Raw genomic sequence first — 19,370 nt, 5'->3', positions numbered from 1 at the left:
TACTTTTTTTTTTCGATTGAGCTGCTTTTCCCTCATTTTACTCGCCTAGCCCTCTTCAAGAACCTGTACAATGATCAATGCCACCACAAAGAAAGCAAACTAGATTATCGATAATTTGGGATGGAGAGAATAGTATTTAGCACAAAATCATATAGTATTTTGCATGGTACGTATTGAGTCCGATCCTTAAATTTGCTAGGTTAAATTAGAGAGCTCTTTACCACCCCTAATTAAAACACGCAAACGAAGCTGTGACTCTAGATTACTTGTTTTCCCGTACCACATCTATGATGGTAATGGGTACACATAATAGCCGTATCACGTCAACTTTATGCTGCACGAGTATCTGAAACAAACCACTGTATTTTTCAGCAGGATTCTATGAGGTATCTGCAAGGAAGCAACAAGCTTGGCAGTTAGAAATTGGTGCGGCTTCATTTGAACTGTTAAATACAAAATGCATAGTACCTTTGTGTTTTGATGAATGCCGTTCAATCAGCAGAGCTATCATTTATAGGTTGGGTGAGCAGTGAGCTCAAGAGATGGAGGCGTGCAGACAAATTCAGCTTGGGTGTTCAGTGAATCTACAAGGTCGATTGCATCATGGCAGCTTACGACATAGCTACAGAAGGTAACCACAACAGTTGAGTAAGTCTGCGTATATGCACCAGGCAGGTCAACTGTGGAGGTCTTCACATTAACATTCCAGAGGGCATCCTGTTGAGATGGTAATGTCATAATTAAATTGGTTAGTGGAAACACTGCGAAAAGTTAAAAGAAACACAGAGGAATGTTACTAATAAAATAATAAGTAATAACCTTATGCAGATACATACAAACTCGAGAAGCTGGTGTTGAACTTGATCTTCGGTGGATAGACTTCTAGTGTGACTCGAAAAGTTATATTTGCAGATGAAATCTGACAAGACAAGAAAGATGCTCGATTCGTATAACATGAGACCTGCACAAAACGTGTTCAAACAAGTGATCCGGGTTATTCAGATGGGAACAGGAACCGCAGCGAACGTAACAGAGTTGCAATATACTCCGTGCTTTGGTGCAGACGAGATTATGCAAACGTAAGGAAAGGTTGTGGACAGGAACTGGGCACAAGTAGTACAAACAAACAAGCAAAAGCATCTCTTACCCTGGATGAGTCAGGTGTAGACTCTTGGAATTGTTCCTTTTAACTTGCGGCACTGTCTTATTAGCTCCTTGCTGTTGCTGGCATTGACCCTTAATGAGAGCAGAGAACTGGCGAGTGTGTCTACCTTTGGCAGTGACCTGATGGCAGGACAGTTGCCGATACATAGATGCTGCAGCGAACTGGGGAGGCCGTCCTTGGGCAGCGACCGGAGAGCTTTACAGCCTTCGATGGATAATGCCTTGAGTTTGTCAAGTTTATGTAGCCCATCAGGAAGGTACTGCATCTTGCCGCACCAACTGAACTCAAGGTCGTGGAGGGAGGTGAGGAGAAGAAGCGCCTCCACTTGCTCCATTGTGAAGCGTTCCACATCGTGGTTAGATTCAAGATTTAAGGTGGCAAGAGAGGAAGAGACGAGGCTGCAGAAGGAGTCAGTGAGGACGCCTGCAATGTCGTCACTAGTCAACTCCTGCAGCTTGGAGGAACAGGGAAGAGGCTCTTCTTCACGCGTCCATGATGGCTTGGAACAGTCAACGAGGAATCTGGGGCTCCTGTAGACCTTTAGTTCTGTGAGTTGACCTTGGGTGAGGAGAGTTCCCAAGCCCTCGCTTCTTAAGTCCGCACACTTCCCTATCCGTAGCCTTGTGAGAGAGACAAGGTTTGAGAGAGGCACTGCTGCTGCCTCCATGCCCTCCAAACCATGAAGATGGAGAAATTGCAAGGAGGATGGGAAGGCGAAACACGAAGTGGACGACGATGAATAGGAGGAGAGGAACTTGGGGCACGCCTCAATATCCAAAGATTGGAGGGAGTGCAAATCGGAGGGAAGATTGATGAGAATCAGATTTGGGCACCCGATCATTACCAGTCTCTGTAGGTTGGGAGGCAAGAGCAGTACTTCTTCATCCTCTGTTTCCACTGCTATTTCCCTGTCTCCTCTTGCATGTATTAGCTGGTTCTGACCAATTTGCACGCCCTCCATTTTAGCTGAAGCTGATGGCGATGGCCCGGATTTTATCGTTGCTTGCTTCCCCATGACACCCGCCCTTGTTATCTTCTGGCAACCGCTTATACGCAAAGTAGAAAGCTTTGGAAAATGAGAGAGCAGCTGTGTAAATTCCTTTCCACTAGCACCACACTCTGTGATCACCAGATTTTCCACTGGAAACTGATGGCCGGCAACTGGCCAAAGGCCACTATTCGGATTCATGATATTGAGGGTCTTCAGGGATGAAAGCATTTGGAGGTGATCCGGAGGCAGAGGAGGGCATCTCTGGGCCTCCAAAGATTTTAGTTCCGTTAGGTTGTCAAAGTCCAACACCTTCAGCCATGCACCACCCAAGCCATCGACTACCAAGTCACATCCAGATTCATCTTTTTTGTAAAATAGATACTTAAAACATAGACCCAGTCCTCCTATTTTGAGGGAGCATGGAGCACGAGTCCAAGGTAAAGGAGGCAAGGACAATAAGTTTGGGCAGTTAACAATTTCTAGCTTCCTTAGCTTGGGAAACCAATTCCGGTTCACCTCTTTATCTCGGTGTTCACAAGTAGAACGTGAAAATGGCAACTCCATGAGTACAGAGCAATCTCTTATGACCAGCTCTTCCAAGTGAGAGAAGACTTTACAAGGGTCATTTCCAACCCATTTTTCCAGCGTTGGTATCTTGACTAATTCTAGCCTCTTTAAATTCTTGAAACTTTGGCCGTGGCAGTTTTCAGCATGGCCACTGACCATCCACAGCCCTCCTATAGGTGGAAGGTTTTTCCAACCTATATCATCAAGACAAAGAGATTCTAAATTCTGAACATTAAGGTTGGTGCCTAGCCATGTAGGACATTTAGCTCCTCCATGTCCTCTAATGCATAGCTCCTGAAGATTGCTATGTGGTTTCAGACTTTCAAGGACAAGCTCTTCCCTCTTAGGATTCTTACTGTCATCGGACCGCTCACTATCCCAACTTAATGTCAACTGTTTTAAATCGGATTTTTGTATTAGTTTTGCTTGCTCTGCTTCTTCCTTTGCTTGAACCTTTTCAAGGTTATAAATGCTAAGTGATCCATGGAGCTCTTGCAGTTGCCCTAACTCCTTTAGTTCGAAACCAGAATTTTCCTTGTTGACTTCAAATATTCTTAACTCCTGTAGAAGTTTTAGTTTCCCTACCTCAAAAATTCTAGAGAGAACGCTGCCATCAAGAGTAAGAAAGTGTTGTAATTTTGTAAGGTTTCTCATCTCCCTCAGGAATCTCGAGTCAATATTGCATCCTGATACATCAAGGATCCTCAAGTGATATAATCTTGCAGTACTACTAGGTAGTCTTACTGAGAACACAGAGTTTGCAATCCGTATATAGCGAAGATGGACAAGCTTAGAGAAGTTGCATAGCAAATTATCGACATCATAGGATGGTGATGCTTTCGACAAAAATACAACACGAAGGCCTCTTGCTTCCCTAAACAAATCACGAAATTCCTTGGCAAAGCTTACATGGTACTTTCCAAATAACATCAATGTATGTAGGTTCTCAGCATTCAATCTTTTATCCAGTGCACTCAGACCTGTTTTACATTCTTCAAAACGGATTCTATCCTCCAAAATTGTGTCCTCAATAACAATAGATATGTGACGTACGGAAGGGGGGATTTGGATGGACCCCATGTTTGAACCATATATGCTAAGACATTCATCTGATGAAACCTTCACTGCTAAGTCGTGTAGTAGATCATGGATAACATAACATGGTGAGCCATATCCTCTTTTGCTTTCCTTAAAAAATCCATAACTAACCAATGCATCTAGGTAGCTCTCTCCAACTTCTCCAGCTTTTTTGTTTTTCTCATGTGAGTGCAGAATATCTAGTCCTATCCACAAGCGAATCAACTCTTTGCTATGAAATTCATAATCTTCGGGAAACAATGCACAATAAGAAAAACACTGTTGAAGGTGGAAAGGGAGATAGTCATAACTCAGCTTTAGTGCTGGCATAATGTCATTATCACTGGTTTGAAGTTCCCATTCTTTACTATCCAGTACTCTTCTCCAATGGTCCAAATTAAGTTGGTTTCTTAGTAACCTCCCAACAGTTTTTGCTGCCAACGGGAAACCCTTCAACTTGTCCAGTATTTGTTTTCCAACGCCAAGCAATGCATCATGATCTTTAAATGACTGTTCTTCACCAAAAACACATGCTTCAAAGAAACGCAGGAAATCTTCACCTTCCAAACGCTCCAGTTCTAACCAACTGTCGACTGTCTTAACCATTTTTGCTACCTCTGGGATTCTAGTTGTGACCATAACCATATTACCTTTCTCCTCCCCTTTTCTAAATGGAGCTAACAGTTTTTTCCACTCATCCTCATGATATGTCCACATATCATCCAAGACAAGCAAGAACCGCTTAGATTTTATTCTTTGCCCTATTCGCTCTTCGACGCTATCAGTTTTGCTTTCACCATTAACTTCTGGAATCTTGTCCACAATATCTTGCAACAACTTATTTGCATTGAAATTAAGAGAGACGCATGTCCAAACTGAGACCTGGAAATGGCTGTTCACTTCTTGATATACATGCTGTGTGAAAGTTGTCTTCCCTATACCTCCCGGCCCAACAATTGGAAGTACAGTAAATTTGTAGGCAGCATATTCACCATAGGCAATGGCATCCACAATTCTCTTTTTCTGGCTGTCCCTCCCATACAATTTAGGCTCTATGATTTCTGAACTGGTTATGGGTCTGTTCATTGCGATGGAGCCTAATGGCTCTAGATTCAGAATGGTGGATACCTTCGCGCATATGGGCTTGAGCTGCTCTATGATAGCCCTCATCTTTATAGAGATTTCCACCCTATCAAACTTCAGTTTTGGCAACTTCGAGCCGGAGGTGAGCTTGAGTTTACCGGCAAGAGCTCTGGCAGTGTAGAGAGTGTTGAGAGCAAGACTCTTTGCGCACCCGTCTGCAGGCGTGTCAGCGGCGTGGTAGGTGCCGTCGAGCGCGTCCTGGATGCGGAAGTAGTCGAGCTCGTCGAGCACGTCATCGGCACCCTGGGCCAGCTGCCGCAGCTTGTGCAGCATCTGCGCTAGCGCGGGGCTGTGAAGCTCCCTGCCGCGGGCATTGTCCAGCATGGCCTGCGCGAAGAGGAGCTCCATCTTGAGGGCGTCGATGTTGTCGCCAAGCCCGGCGCTGGCCGCCCACGCCTCCAGCAAGCCGTCAGTGACGGGCGCCAGGGCCTTGCCCAGCACCCACCGCGCGGCACTGACGGCGGCCTCCATCGTCACAACCTCAACGAACCTCAGACCGATGTGTGCTTCAAGTACGAGGTTGCTGCGCGCAGGATGAGGAAACCATGAATTCAGAGATGTCACACAATCGCAGTAAAGATTCTAAGATTGCCAGAGGAGAACATTAATGGGCATCATACTAGTAAAATTGTGCTCACCCAAGGGAGACGCTAAACTTGAACGAGACTAGAATTTGATCGCAGAACTTGAAGTGTCCCGTGTTATTGCAAGACAGAAGACTCCTCCCTCTGTCAAGCAAGACACAAATGGAGGCGATGAGCAGGCGGTGTACGCGAAAGCAAGCTCTATGCAGGCAAGGTATCGAGTAATGGGAACCACGACATGTACCTACCGCGCAATAATTGAGCATTGATATAGGGGCTGTTTGGTTCCGTTTGCTTATTTTTAGCATGTGTCACATCGAATGTTTAGATACTAATTAGAAGTATTAAACATAGACTATTTACAAAACCCATTACATAAGTGGAGGCTAAACGGCGAGACGAATCTTAAGCCTAATTAAGCCTAATTAATCCATCATTAGCAAATATTTACTGTACCAACACATTGTCAAATTATGGACTAATTAGGTTTAATAGATTCGTCTCGCCGTTTAGCCTCCGCTTATGTAGTGGGTTTTGTAAATAGTCTACATTTAATACTTCTAATTAGTATCTAAACATTGATATGACGAATGCTAAAAAAAAGCGGCGTAAACCAAACCAGGCCTACATTGGTCCACCAAACTCTGGATCTGTCGGATAGTGTTGAGCGGCATATAATTGAGCATCGATATAACATTGGCCCGGACAGTGTTCCCATCCAGTAGCGTATAAGCAGGTGCTTCACGATTTTAGACTATTATCTACAGTAAAAAAAGTAATAGTTGAACAGCTGCAGTATTTTATGAAATGACACATGACATTGTTTGAACGGTTTATGGAACTGTGGACTCTACCTTTAATCTCTGTTGTGGCTTATTGCCAGTGGCGAAGCTAAAGCGAATTAGAGGGGGTGCGCTTAGCTCGTAGCTGCATATAGTTGTCACAACTGTCAATTGATTGATTTAGGGGGGTTTGGGAGTCAAGGGCTAATCGGATGTTTGACACTAATTAGAAGTATTAAATATAAACTAATTGCAAAACTAATTGCATCTAGGTTAAATCGCGAGATGAATCTATTAAGCCTAATTAGTCCATGATTTGATAATGTGGTGCTACAGTAACCATTAACTAATGATGGATTAATTAGGTTTAATAGATTCGTCTCGCGATTTAGCCTACGGGTTCTGCTATTAGTTTTATAATTAGCTCATATTTAATCCTCCTAATTAGCATCCGAGGTGACAGGGCTAAAGCCCCCTTATCAATCTAATCTAATCATCGCGAGACGTGCAATGGGATCAGAGGCTTACCTATTGGCGTTTTGCAGGTTGCAGCAGCAGGAGCGCCGCAGCGGACGCCTGCCTTGTGGTCTGGGACGCATGGCGTCGGCACAGAACAGAGGCGGAGTCGCAGAGACACCGGGCAGGTGGCGATAGACTGCACGCGCGGAAGTCGGAACGATGGGAAGGCGAATGGATGATTGACGATGCATTCATGGGCCTGGTCCCTGCAACGATGCATTCATGGGCCAGTGGGCCATGTTGGGCTACCCAAGTGTGTATGACAACCTTGTAAATTCATCATCTTTTTGGAGATGCTTCGGTGGAGTGCATTTCAAGCAAACCTTGGCATATGACTCAGTTAGTGGCGTCAAAAGCACTGTAATTTGGCGCAACAGCGACGCTGGAGCCAAAGCATCATCTTTTTTTTAGGGGACTCGGTCTGTAGGGGACTCGGTCTGTGGCCACTTGGGTGCAGGTGCAGTCCACGCATACCCTTATTATTTGGGTTCTTCAGCAAGGAAAAAAAAAAACGCTCTCCCATTTTGGGTTGTGCTTCTTTTTTAGTTATGCTTCAGATAGTCGAACATCCTCAACCCACTGGGTGCAGCACAAGAATAACGTATCTGGTGCAAAATATTTACTCCGTGCAACCTTAAAAACTCTAAATCATGACCACAATATGCTAATCCAATGGATAGGCTTAAAGAGGGGTCATTTTGCAATTCAGCGCCCGCCGGCCAGCAGGTTTTTTGCGAATCCCTCATGCCCCTTGAATCCGTTTCCCGTCTACCCCTTCCATCGCGATAAGCCGCCGCCGCCCCTTCCGCCGCCCGTGGCCCTCCGCCGGCCTGGTGAGGGCGCCGCCACCCCTTCGTCTCTCGCCTCTCACCCCTTCGCCTCTCGCTGCCCCTTCGCCTCTTCCCGGATGAAGTTGTGCCTGAGATGAGGCAGAAGGCCGTGGTGACGGCGCTGCCGATGGCCGGGGATGGGAACACGACCCACGGGCGACGGAGCCGTCTCAGAAAGACGAGCGGCGGTAGACGACGGCGAAGCAGGCACGATCAGCGATCGACTTCATCCGGGAAGGGGTGAAGGGGCGGCGAGAGGTGAAGGGGTGGCGGCGCCATCACCAGGCCGGCGGAGGATGTCACACCTGGTTTTAAGGACAAAACCAAGTGCATTGAATACATGTGTGCTAGGATCAAGTTACACACATGTACGACATAAGTGAATAACAAAGACAATGCCATAACGAAATAAAGAAAGTATTAACCATTATTACATGACCGAAAGTCTCAAATAAACTACAAAGTCTAATTATTACGTAGCGGAACTCCAAAAGTATTGATAACTCCACAGGCAGCTAACTGAAGAAACGCATGCCTAATACTCCTCAAAATCTTGTAGGAACTCCTCGGGATTCACTTGGTCTGAACAGCGGTTTTGCAAAGGTGAGTACAACCATACTCAACAAGTCGTGGGGAACAGTTTAGTGTAAGGCCAATCAAGATATGGCTAAGGCTTAATCAACATCAACTTTTAATTTAGTTGGTCAAATTTTATTAGCAATTAACTAAGTGTAAGTTTATACCACCTGAAATTAAACAGGAATATAAATAAAGTAATAACATAATCATGAATGAAACAACAACAATTTAAATCCATCTTTCGATAATATTATCATGTGAGGGTCCAGGCTGCTCTTAACCGTGAGCACGGCTGATCGATCAGTTTTACACTCTGCAAAGGTTGTACATCTTTACCCACAAGTCGCATAAAAGTTCAAAAGAACTTTGGACCCAACCATACGGTGTTTGCAAAGCACCATATCACACTTTCGAGGTGTGATTGCATAGGGACGCTATGAGGCCTTTACAAAGATTCATTAGTCAGTGGTAACCCGCTAAGATTTTCGGTGTTCGGCATGCACAACCTATCACAGGCCGCTAATGCAACGACTCAGTCCCCCCTATTGCCTCATCACGAGTAAGACTACCCCAAACTAAGATTTCTAATTATTCAGCCAAGATTAGAGCCATTTAGTCTTGTGGTAGTACTGTTTTTCTGGTGGTCGCTCCATGTTCCGATTAAACATTATGGACTTGTATTAATGGAAGGTATAACATAAATAATACCAAATTAATAATGTTTCAGATTAAACCACCATAACTATGTTTGAGCACTAAGTATGAGCTACCCAATATAAATTTAACCCAGTTGATCAAGGCAAAGGTAAAGAAATCTAGGACATCCTTAATTGGGACCCATCAAATTTAAACTATATTGCGCATGGCAATGCTGTACAGAACATGAAAGTAAAGGTGAATAGGACTTAAAGAGGTGATCAAGGACACGACTTGCCTTCTTGACCTTGCTCATGCTGTTCGTACTCCTCGAAAGCTTGATTTTCAAATCCCTCGAACTGCTGACCGTCTACACGCGTCACACGAGCACATGCAAGCAAACAAATTATAACATAAGAAAACAGTACACCAATCATAATAAACAGAGAAAACAAGCTTGAAAAACTATTCTACGCATTAAAACGAACACGCGGATATAAAGAACGCTAAAAACGAAACTAAGATGCAAAAACTATGCTTAAAACAAAATGCAGAAGTCTAACTGCGAGAAAATCAAACTTCCAGAGGCTAAACAGCAAGTAACCAAGAACCTAAACATAATTACGCATATAAACTGAAGGTTTAATGCGCAAAAATGTAACACAGGACTGCGGGTGCTATACTGTGAAAGCTCGGGGTTTAAATCAGACGAAAACGGGACCTCTTTTTGAAACACTTTTGAATTGCTGCGGATGGCAGCGCACTTTGCGGAAAACGCAGGGGCTTAAATGCAAGAGTAACGCAGAGCGGCGCGGTTGACCGGTATCGACCGGATGCGGCCGGATCCGGGCGGCAACGGACGGCTGGCGGCGACTGCGGCCGCGGGACGGCGGCGCGCGGCAGCGGCCTCGCCGGCGAGCGGCGGCGGCCAGGCCGGAGTTGGCCGAGACGGCGCTCCAGGGCCCGGTTCCGCAAGCGGGTTGCACTGGGAGGAAGAGGGAAGCGCGGGGAACACGCTTAGGCGGTCGGCGCCGGGCGAAACGCGGCGGAGGTGGCGGCGCAGAGCGTGACGGCGACGAGCTCCTCTCGGCGCGGCCGTGCGGGCGGAAGACGGTGAGAAGACGCGCGGAGATAGCTCGGCCGGGGTACTCACCGACGCGCGATGCTCCGGCGAGCTTCTGGGCGACGGGAAGGCGACAGCGAGGGAGATCGACGGCGGCGGCGCTAGCTCGAGCTCGGGAGGCGGGCGCTCTGTAGATGCGAAAAAAAAAAGGCGAGGGTTTGGTGGGGGAGCGGAAAACGGTGGCGGCGGTTTTTAGGCGGCCTAGGCGTGCGGGCCCGAGGCCAAGTCGGACGCGGGGCGAGGAGGCGCGGCACGGGTGCGGCTCGGACTCGAGTCCGGTGCGGAGAAGGGGCGAGCGGCGCTGCGTGCGGGAGAGGAAAGGAAGGCGCGGTGAGGAAGATGACACGCGGGCCCCAGCGGTCAGGGGGAGAGCTGCCGCGCGTGGAAAGGGCAGCTGGGCCGCTGCTTGTTGGGCCGGCACAGGGATAAACGGAACTGGGCCAGAGGGAGTAGCAGGTGCTGCGCTGGGCTGAAAAAGAAAGGAGTTTTGGGCCGGCGCAGCAAGGAAACACTGGGCTGCTCGCTGGCTGAAAGAAAAGAAACCAGGCCACAACTGCTGCTATTGCCCAGCGCTAGCGAGCATGGCCACAAGCTGCTGCTTTTTCTGAACCGAAAACAGAAACTGAACTGGCGAACTGAACACTGAAAGGCACCAGCGCTGGACTGAAAAGAAAACTGGCGCCTGTTGCTACTGCCAACAGCAACTAAGGCTGAAGAAGCTCGATAGGAACACCTGGCGACAGAAAACTAGGAAAGCTATAGAACTGAAACTGAAGAACCAAAGAATAGATAACTACTGACAGAACTCTGAAACTGAAACACAACTAGCTGAAAAGACAGAAAAGAAGATCGGCCACCCAAAAGCAAAACACAAACATGAAATCGAGCAAACAAGATGAAAACTATGCAGCGGCATGAATGCTCAATTAAAATCCTTTATTTCATTAATTTATTTGAAAAAATGTTTTTTTATGACTAAAAATGCAAAATGACCTTATATGCCTTAAACAAGCAAAATTGTTTCTAGCAAATTTTAGTTAAATGGAAAGTTGGAGATTTTGGATGTTACGGAGGGCCACGAGCGGCCGCGAACTGCGATGGAAGGGGCGGCGGCAGCTTATCGCGATGGAAGGGGCAGGGGGGAACGGATTTAAGGGGCAGGAGGGATTTGCAAAAAACCTGTTGGCCGGCGGGCGCTAAATTGCAAAATAACCCCATCTCTAACCCTATCCATTGGATTAGCATCTTGTGGCCTTAATTTAGAGTTTCCAAGGTTGCACGGGTAGATGGTTTGCACCCGATACGTTATTAATGCCACTTACTCCTCATCCTAAACCCTGTTGACAGATGACTAGCGAAAAAACGAAGGAGAGGGGGTAGAAGAAAGAGAAACTGCCATCTTTTTTACAAAAAAAATTGAAATTGCGCTGTTCATCATGAGACAAGGAAAGCTAGTGAAATTGCTTCAAGACCAAACTAAACCTCATCAAATTTCTACGTGCCCTTCAAAAACTGGTTCATACGATAGAGCCAAAAATAGATGAGACTGGAATTTACAGGCCAGGCTATTCTTAGAAACAATTAGAACCAACGTTTTATTACAACCCTAAGTTCCTAACAGCTGCACATCAAATAAACTTGACTATAGGCAGGAGGCGGAATAATTCAGTCGTGCAGGCACGTGTTTTCCCATCCATAAAATCCGAGCTCCCAAGGTCAATTCCCACAGGACGCTACGTTGATCAACCAATTCAACATCATCTCAGAAATCGTATTGGCACGTGTTTCTCTACAGGTTCACGCCTTGGTCAAGTCTGCTCTCTCCTACTGATATTGTACTACGTACACACACATACAGACTAGCTGCAATCTTGTAAAGGTTGAAAGCTGACTCCGATCTTTTTCTCTCTTTTTTTTGCATCTGTATAAAAGCAATGCTTATTGACTCCAGGGATGAACTATCAAAACCGCACGGCACCAATCTATCTACATCATATAAGAAAATATGTTAATTCGGTATTTCTTTTTATTTAAAAAAAAGAGATACTGATTTATTCCACTAATGTATAGTGGCATATGGACCAAAAATGGAAATATTCAGACGACTATCCTATCAATCATCTTAGCTATTATTAGTTGATGCCACTTAATGGTGTGAGCCACCAATTCCAATGGACAGGTTGGTCACCTACCTAGTTGCCTGTGCATGAACATATTCATTCATTGTCGGATTGATGAGCGTTGATTATATTGGTTTCTATCTCTAATATGTTTTGACTATTTTTTATGAGATTATCATTAGCTGATCACTAAGCCAACTAGAGTAAACTAGAACCTCTGCGGTATTGAGTGATGATGCCTTCAAATTCATGATGTTTTCAGAAAAGTTCCAACTCAAAAGTTCAAAGTTTTGACTAGTATCATAAAAAATGTATATATGTACCATAAATTTGGGAATATAAAAGTAGATTTGTTTGAAAACATAACTTCACAGTGTCATACTATGTAGAGTTGCGAATTTGAAACCTATTGTTTGAAGACTGTTGTTGTCCAACTATAAATTCAACAATTACCAGCAGTTGAGTTGATAAAATTTCCCTTATCGAAAAAAAAGTTGAGTTGCTTTCACTACAAAATCCAACAACTTAAATCAAAATTCCAGTAAAAGGCTACGGTAGCCACGGTATAGTAAGAAAGTCTTTACTATAGAGGTTCCGTCATGTCCGTTGCACATACGGCATGCATGACTCTTTCAATCTTCATGAACTAATCAACACGCTCCTCTGTTTTTGTTGGCTTGTGTTTGACCTGGTTCTCTCCTTGTTTCATGACATCCTCACCACAAAGTACACGGGCAAATACGCGCAATCAAGTGACTATCTGTCCTCCATCCATTCACTCTTGTACTTGAACTCGAGAAAATCCAAATTTGCGACGGAATTCTTGGTCAATTTCATCCATTATGCTACTGCAGAGATGATGCAGCAGATTATTAAAGTTGGGAGACCTTTCCATTCAAGGCTATGTAGACTTAAACTTCACAAACCCGCTTTGCATTTAGCATGGACACGCATGGTTATCTTATGCCAAGTCAGCTTGGATCTTAGAGCAACTCCAAGAGGCTGCTAATTTTACCCCCAATACCTTTTTTAAGGAAAAAAGAGAGAAAAAATGAACTCCAACAATCCACCTAAACCTTCCCCAAATTTTTAGCGACGCTAAAAAACAGCCTGCCACCGCGTATATTTTAGCGTTGGCGTTCCTCCCCAATCCTGATTCCCGCACGCCCGCGTGTCCCTTCCGATGGGCCCAATACGATGACGTGGCCTGTGTTTGAAATATTGGAGGCTATTTATTAGCGATCTGCTGTGGACTGATATGTTTTTGGGGGAATTTTTTTTTGGAGAACCCCCAATACATAGTTTTGAGGAAGAATTTTTTAGGATACTCTTGGAGTTGCTCTTAGAGAGTTATAAGAGACGACCCAACTTTATAAAGAGCAACTGATTTTTTATTTTTTGCGAATATAAGAGAAACTGAAATTAATACTGGTGACTTTCTTTCTGCATCTGTATTTAAAGCGACTAGCACTTTCCCTTACATATACCTGCATCCATTTCCAAATAGAAGGGTTTTTTTATCATTTGCAGTGATTTTCTCTCTACATCTGTATATTTAAGCCGATCAACACTTCCCTTACATATAACTCCATCCATTTCAAATATAAATCTTTTTTTATTATTTGTAATCCCTGATGTTTACGTTTTGAGAATATTCTTAAAAGGATTAAAAATTGGCTAATTATGAAACTAATTGAATAAATCATGATTTTAGAGCATCTTCAGCAGTCTCCCAATAAATATTTCTCAATAATTAGTTAATGGGGATATCCTAATATTTATTTCATTGTTACTGGGGCAGTTACTTTTGCAGTCCCCAATAATCTCATCCCAATCCAACTACCATATTAGAAGAGTCACAACTCCTTTATTTAGGGAGAGTTGGGGTGAATTATTAAGTTGTCCCAATAATTATTGGGAAAAGGAAAAGTAAAGGGAGTATGCTGAAGCACTATTTTTCTTACCAACTCTACCAATACAGCAGTTGGATTGGGAATCGGGGATCTGCTAGAGATGCTCTTAGGACTAATGAATTCTACTCACCAATTAGCCAGCTTATGCAATTCGTTTTGCAATTAGTCCATATTTAATCCTCCTAATTGGCATCCAAATATTGAAGGGTTCATGTACTAAGGGTACCCCGGGAAAGGGATTTAAGATGACTGCACGTGAAAAGGCCAAGGGGCCAACACCGAGAAGCATATTGGAGGCGGCCCACGTAAGGCCGTGACCCACCTCCCGACCTCCCAAGTGGACCGGTCCTGGCTACACACCAGCATGAGACCGTGGAAAGACCAGGGGCCCAGGAGGGATCTCCTGACAGCGCTGGGCGACAACAAAAATTGAGCAGCACCCGCATTAATAACCTTCTGAGCGAATCCCCGATTCCCTCAAAAGCTCGGGGGCTAGACCCAGTGGGTCCGCTCGCACGAACCCACTGGATGTCTCAGATATCTAACAGCACACAAGAAGAATGAAGGAGCCTTCCCCGACCATAAGGTCAGAGGAAGCCTCGGGGCTAATGACGGGTTCCTGTACTAGGGATACCCCTGGGAAAGGGATTTAAGATGACTACACGTGAAAAGGCCAAGGGCTCAACAGCGAGAAGTATATTAGAGGCGGCCCACATAATGCGTGGCCCACCTCCCAACCTCCCCAGGTGGGGAGATAAAGAATATGACTCACCGCACTAACTGGCTTGGGGAAGGGGCCCGCAAGGGGCCCACAGCGCCTCGCCTGCCCCTTGACTAAGGGCAACCGGTGCTGTACCAGAAGCATTAAATGCAGGCGTGGCCTCCCAATCCGTCCTACGCGGGGACGTGACCCGACAGAGGGAGCCGACCTTTAGCCAGGGGGTTCAAGGGTGAGGCTACACCCTTCAGACCACCAGGACGGGACAAGGCCACGCAGCCCGTACGCGCTCACGTGCCCCGACATCATCATCTCCCTCTCCATCATGATGATTCATCGCAATCAAGGTTAGGCCGCCATGTCGGGTCTAGTACGAGCCCACATAAGAGGTGGGACCTAGCGTCAGGCGTCACGGCGTAGAGCGGCCGTGAGCACGCTGGAGAGGTCGGGGAAAGCCGGGGGAAGCGGCACGTCTTGCCCCGGCCGATGACTTGAGGCCTACCTACTTATACTAGGTATGAACATCAACAATAGCTTCCGTCCCACTCACTGCCACGGGGTTGGCGGATGGGATGGGGGCACGCCGTGGAGCAGGCCAAGTCGTGCATAAGCGGCCCTCACCGCACAGGAACTACCATACAGGGTGTGCGAAACCCATGACCGACGAAGAGGATAGGATAGGGAAGCCCCATGACGCAACGAGGAGCCAGGCCGCTCCGACCATGCCACGACCCTCGATCTTTGAGGTCGGGGAACCCACTCCTTTCTCCAAATATTGTCTCTCGGTCCCTAATCTATATAAGGGGAACCGGGCCTTCTTTCTCTCTCTGTCGCATGCATCCACACACACGCACCCACGCATCATACGAACGCTTGCTCGCAAGCACCCTGTTGTAAGTCTAGTGCACTCGATCCAAGGAACACGACTCCTGCTAAAACTGGACGTAGGGATCTCCCCAAAGCAGTATAATTCCTTGTCTCATGTGTGCTAGCCATCGGAAGTAAGAAGAGCACGACGTATAATCACTAGTCGGCGGTACGAAACACCGACAAACGTTAGACTAATTTTTAGTTCAATGATGTAAATGAGGCCTTAATTCTGACCAACTACTTCCTCCGTCCAAAATTACTATTCATTTTGACTTTTACAGACACAACTTTGCTGCGTATCTAGACACACATATATCTAGATCCATATTAAAAAGTTTGTTATCTAGAAAAAATCAAAAGGAATATTAATTTAGGATGGGGGAGTACATCTTTCTAAGATGGTGTTTGAATATTAGGTGCTAAACTTTAGCAGTATCATATCGGATGTTCGGATGGTAATTAGGAGGACTAAACATGAGCTAATTATAAAACTAATTGCAGAACCCCTATGCTATTTCGCGAGACGAATCTATTAAGCCTAATTAATCCATCATTAGCAAATGGTTACTGTAGCACTACATTGTCAAATCATGGACTAATTAGGCTTAATAGATTCGTCTCGCGAATTAGACTCCATCTGTGCAATTAGTTTTGTAATTAGCCTATGTTTAATACTCCTAATTAGCATCCAAACATCCGATGTGACATGTGCTAAACTTTAGCATGGGGTATCCAAACACCCCCTAATACTACTACTACACGAAAAACACTCCAATTGATAAAATATAATGGCTTACTTTTCTTTACTAGTGTCGACATCTTTTAAAATCTGCTTTTTCACGTGTTACAAAAGGGACACCTAGCATTAAGTAATTAAAGAAATCAAATTCCATACAATTGATCCAAAAAAAACTAGGTCCACGTTGAAGCCCAATGCAAAAGACGAAAAAAAAAGGAGAAAGAATAAGTGTACGAAATGTAGCTACAAGTCAAAACCACACCTAAAAATGTGTGGCTCCATGCAACTTGCCCGTGACTCCGCACAAGTCCTCGTCAAGAAATCAAAAGAGCAGTTCGGTTGGGCACTTGGGTTACTAGAAGGGACCCCATTTTCCTTTTGGGGAGACCGCAAATGAAAAGTCAAAACCCATGATCTCGAATTAAATTCACGCAACGACTTTTCCGCTCCCCTATTCATGCTCACGTTTGACTTCCTCGCACCCACATCCAACACGGCACATCCGATCCAAACAATAAACCCGCTCATTAAAAAGAATTTAAAATGACGAGAAATCTCTCTTGTCGTACAGCCTCTCAAATCACCTTTCGTTTTCTTTTCCCAATTTGCGATGCAAAAAAAAAGGTTCACGAATACTCGTTTCCCCAGATGTCTTCCCTCCTCTCCCTCGCGTGTTCAGCAATCACGAACGCATTGCATCCACTGATCCGTGGGTCCAGTTGTGCTTCAACCGTGGCGGGGCCCACAGGTCAGTGGAGGCTGCGCCGAAGGCGACGGTACACGCGCTGCGCGCGAGGCGGGTCACTCGTCGTGTAGTTGGAACCAACTAGTCCCGTGACCCACAGCGCCCCCACTCGCCTTGTGGCCACTGTTCCATGGTCAACTCTTCCTCCCATCCCAGCCGTCCGCCGCATCCAACGGCCGGCACCCCGCAGCCCGGCTGCCGCCTGTCGCCCGCGAACCATCCAGCGGGTCAGCACCGGATCACAGCCGTCGGATTGAAACCACCTTTGACTCTAGCCGGTCCTCAAGTTGCCTGCCACCGGCTACAGCCAGTTACCACCTGGAATCTCTTTATAGCCCTGCCCCTGCGGCTCTGGCCTCCTTCCCACTTCTCCTCCTCCTTCCCTGTTCTCCGCTCCGGTGCGGCGGCAAGCACTCCGGCGAGCGCGATGATGACCCTGGACCTGATGGGAGGGTACGGGCGGGTGGACGAACAGGTGGCCATCCAGGAGGCGGCGGCGGCGGGGCTGCGCGGGATGGAGCACCTCATCTCGCAGCTCTCCCGTGCCGGCACCGGCGAGCGGCCGTCGTCGCCGCCGCCAGGGACGGCTCCGGCGCAGCAACATCAGCAGCAGCTGCCGGAGCAGAGCCACCCGCAGCAGCAGGTGGACTGCCGCGAGATCACGGACATGACGGTGTCCAAGTTCAAGAAGGTGATCTCCATCCTGAACCGCACGGGCCACGCCCGGTTCCGGCGCGGCCCCATGGTGGCGCAGTCTCCGGGCCCGGCGGCCGCCTGCTCCGAGCCCGCGGCGCTCCCGGCGCGGTCAGCCCCGGCGGCGAGGCCCGTGACGCTGGACTTCACCAAGTCGGTGTCCGGGTACAGCCGGGACTCCGGGTTCAGCGTGTCCGGCGCCAGCTCGTCGTTCCTGTCGTCGGTGACGACCGGCGACGGGAGCGTGTCGAACGGGCGCGGCGGCGGCGGGTCGTCGTCGCTGATGCTCCCGCCGGCGGCCGGGGCGGCCAGCTGCGGGAAGCCGCCGCTGTCGTCGTCCGGCGCCGGGCAGAAGCGCAGGTGCCACGAGCACGCGCACTCGGAGAACGTCGCCGGCGGCAAGTACGGGGCCAACGGCGGGCGATGCCACTGCTCCAAGCGCAGGTAATTAATCGAATCCGTTGTTGCTGCTGGTGCCTGATTGTTACCGAATCAATCAATCGACTGAGCAACTGAATCTTGTGAAATTGAGCAGGAAGCACAGGGTGAAGCGCACGATCCGCGTGCCGGCGATCAGCCCGAAGGTTGCGGACATCCCCGCCGACGAGTACTCGTGGCGCAAGTACGGGCAGAAGCCCATCAAGGGATCTCCATACCCGCGGTGAGTGCCTGCCTGAGCAGCGACGGCTCCATCCAAATTCCAATCCAACCCACAGCCGAATGAATCGTCGCTGATTGACATGGGAATCTGCAGGGGATACTACAAGTGCAGCACGGTGCGCGGTTGCCCCGCGCGGAAGCACGTGGAGCGCGACCCCGGCGAGCCGTCGATGCTGATCGTTACCTACGAGGGCGAGCACCGCCACAGCCCCGCCGGCCAGGACCCGCCGCCGCTCGCCCCGCTGCCGGAGCTGCCCAACCATTAAATTTTCATCTTCTTTTTTTTCGGCATACCTTCTCTGTCAATTACTAGTACTAGTAGCTCTTAATCAAAAATCACCATTAGGCTTGGGTTTAGCAGCTCCAAATTTCTCGATACCTCATGTGTTCATTTAGCAGCTTGTAATAGAATTAGGAAAAGATGAAAGATGTGTTAGCCCAAGGCTCGGAGAAGAAAAGGGTAAATTAGGAAAAAAGGCAAAGCGAAGAGAAGTGGTGCTGGTGCGGGTGGGCGGGATTTTGACCGCGCTTTGTGGGTGGACTCCACCCGCGCTATTCCAGAGCCGGATTTGATTTGAACGCCCCGGGGGATTTGGAGTCCGGGAGTCAAAAGCCCGTGGGGCCCAGCGGTTGAACAACGGGACGCTGGCCGCTGCGGCTTTGGGTCTCGGTCCCCCGGTGGGGACGGACGACAGGAAGAGGGAGACGTGGACGGGTGCGGGGACGAGGTCAAGGAACGCGGCAGGGGTGGGCCCCGCGCATCACCCCGGGGCGCGTGCCGCTGCCGCCGTTGACTCGTGTCAGCCTGGCCGGGTTGCGGCCGGTTGCGTTTGTTTTTGCTTTGCTTTGCTTGCGTGCCTGCGCGGCTGCGGCTGGCTGGGGAGTGCGGCGCGGCGGGGCTGCTGCGTCCACACCA

General features: G+C 47.6%; 2 protein-coding genes across 3 annotated transcripts; one reads left to right on the top strand and one right to left on the bottom strand.

Moving 5' to 3' along the window:
- Positions 1 to 819: 819 nt before the first annotated feature.
- Positions 820 to 5,857, bottom strand: LOC101763043 (disease resistance protein RGA2). Of its 2 annotated transcripts, XM_012847846.2 has the most exons (4): positions 5,776 to 5,857; positions 5,582 to 5,671; positions 1,148 to 5,466; positions 820 to 961 (listed from the first exon to the last, which is right to left on the bottom strand). In XM_012847846.2, the coding sequence occupies exon 3, from the start codon at positions 5,412 to 5,414 to the stop codon at positions 1,158 to 1,160; it is 4,257 nt and encodes a 1,418-aa protein (XP_012703300.1). In that variant the 5' UTR covers positions 5,415 to 5,466; positions 5,582 to 5,671; positions 5,776 to 5,857; the 3' UTR covers positions 820 to 961; positions 1,148 to 1,157. The 2 variants fall into 2 exon arrangements, with proteins under 2 accessions (XP_012703300.1, XP_012703299.1); XM_012847845.2 differs by lacking the exon at positions 5,776 to 5,857 and having other exon boundaries at positions 5,582 to 5,742.
- Positions 5,858 to 17,459: 11,602 nt separating this feature from the next.
- Positions 17,460 to 18,930, top strand: LOC101759122 (WRKY transcription factor WRKY51). The gene is made up of 3 exons (XM_004975161.3): positions 17,460 to 18,238; positions 18,330 to 18,455; positions 18,549 to 18,930. Exons 1-3 carry the CDS (start codon positions 17,529 to 17,531, stop codon positions 18,718 to 18,720), a joined length of 1,008 nt encoding a protein of 335 aa, XP_004975218.1. The 5' UTR covers positions 17,460 to 17,528; the 3' UTR covers positions 18,721 to 18,930.
- The last annotated feature ends 440 nt before the right edge of the window (positions 18,931 to 19,370 follow it).

The sequence above is a fragment of the Setaria italica genome, chromosome VII (assembly GCF_000263155.2).
Source record: "Setaria italica strain Yugu1 chromosome VII, Setaria_italica_v2.0, whole genome shotgun sequence".
Classification (NCBI taxonomy): Eukaryota; Viridiplantae; Streptophyta; class Magnoliopsida; order Poales; family Poaceae; genus Setaria; species Setaria italica.
Note: the sequence above shows the minus strand (reverse complement) of the source record. Positions and strands in the feature narration are given on the sequence as shown.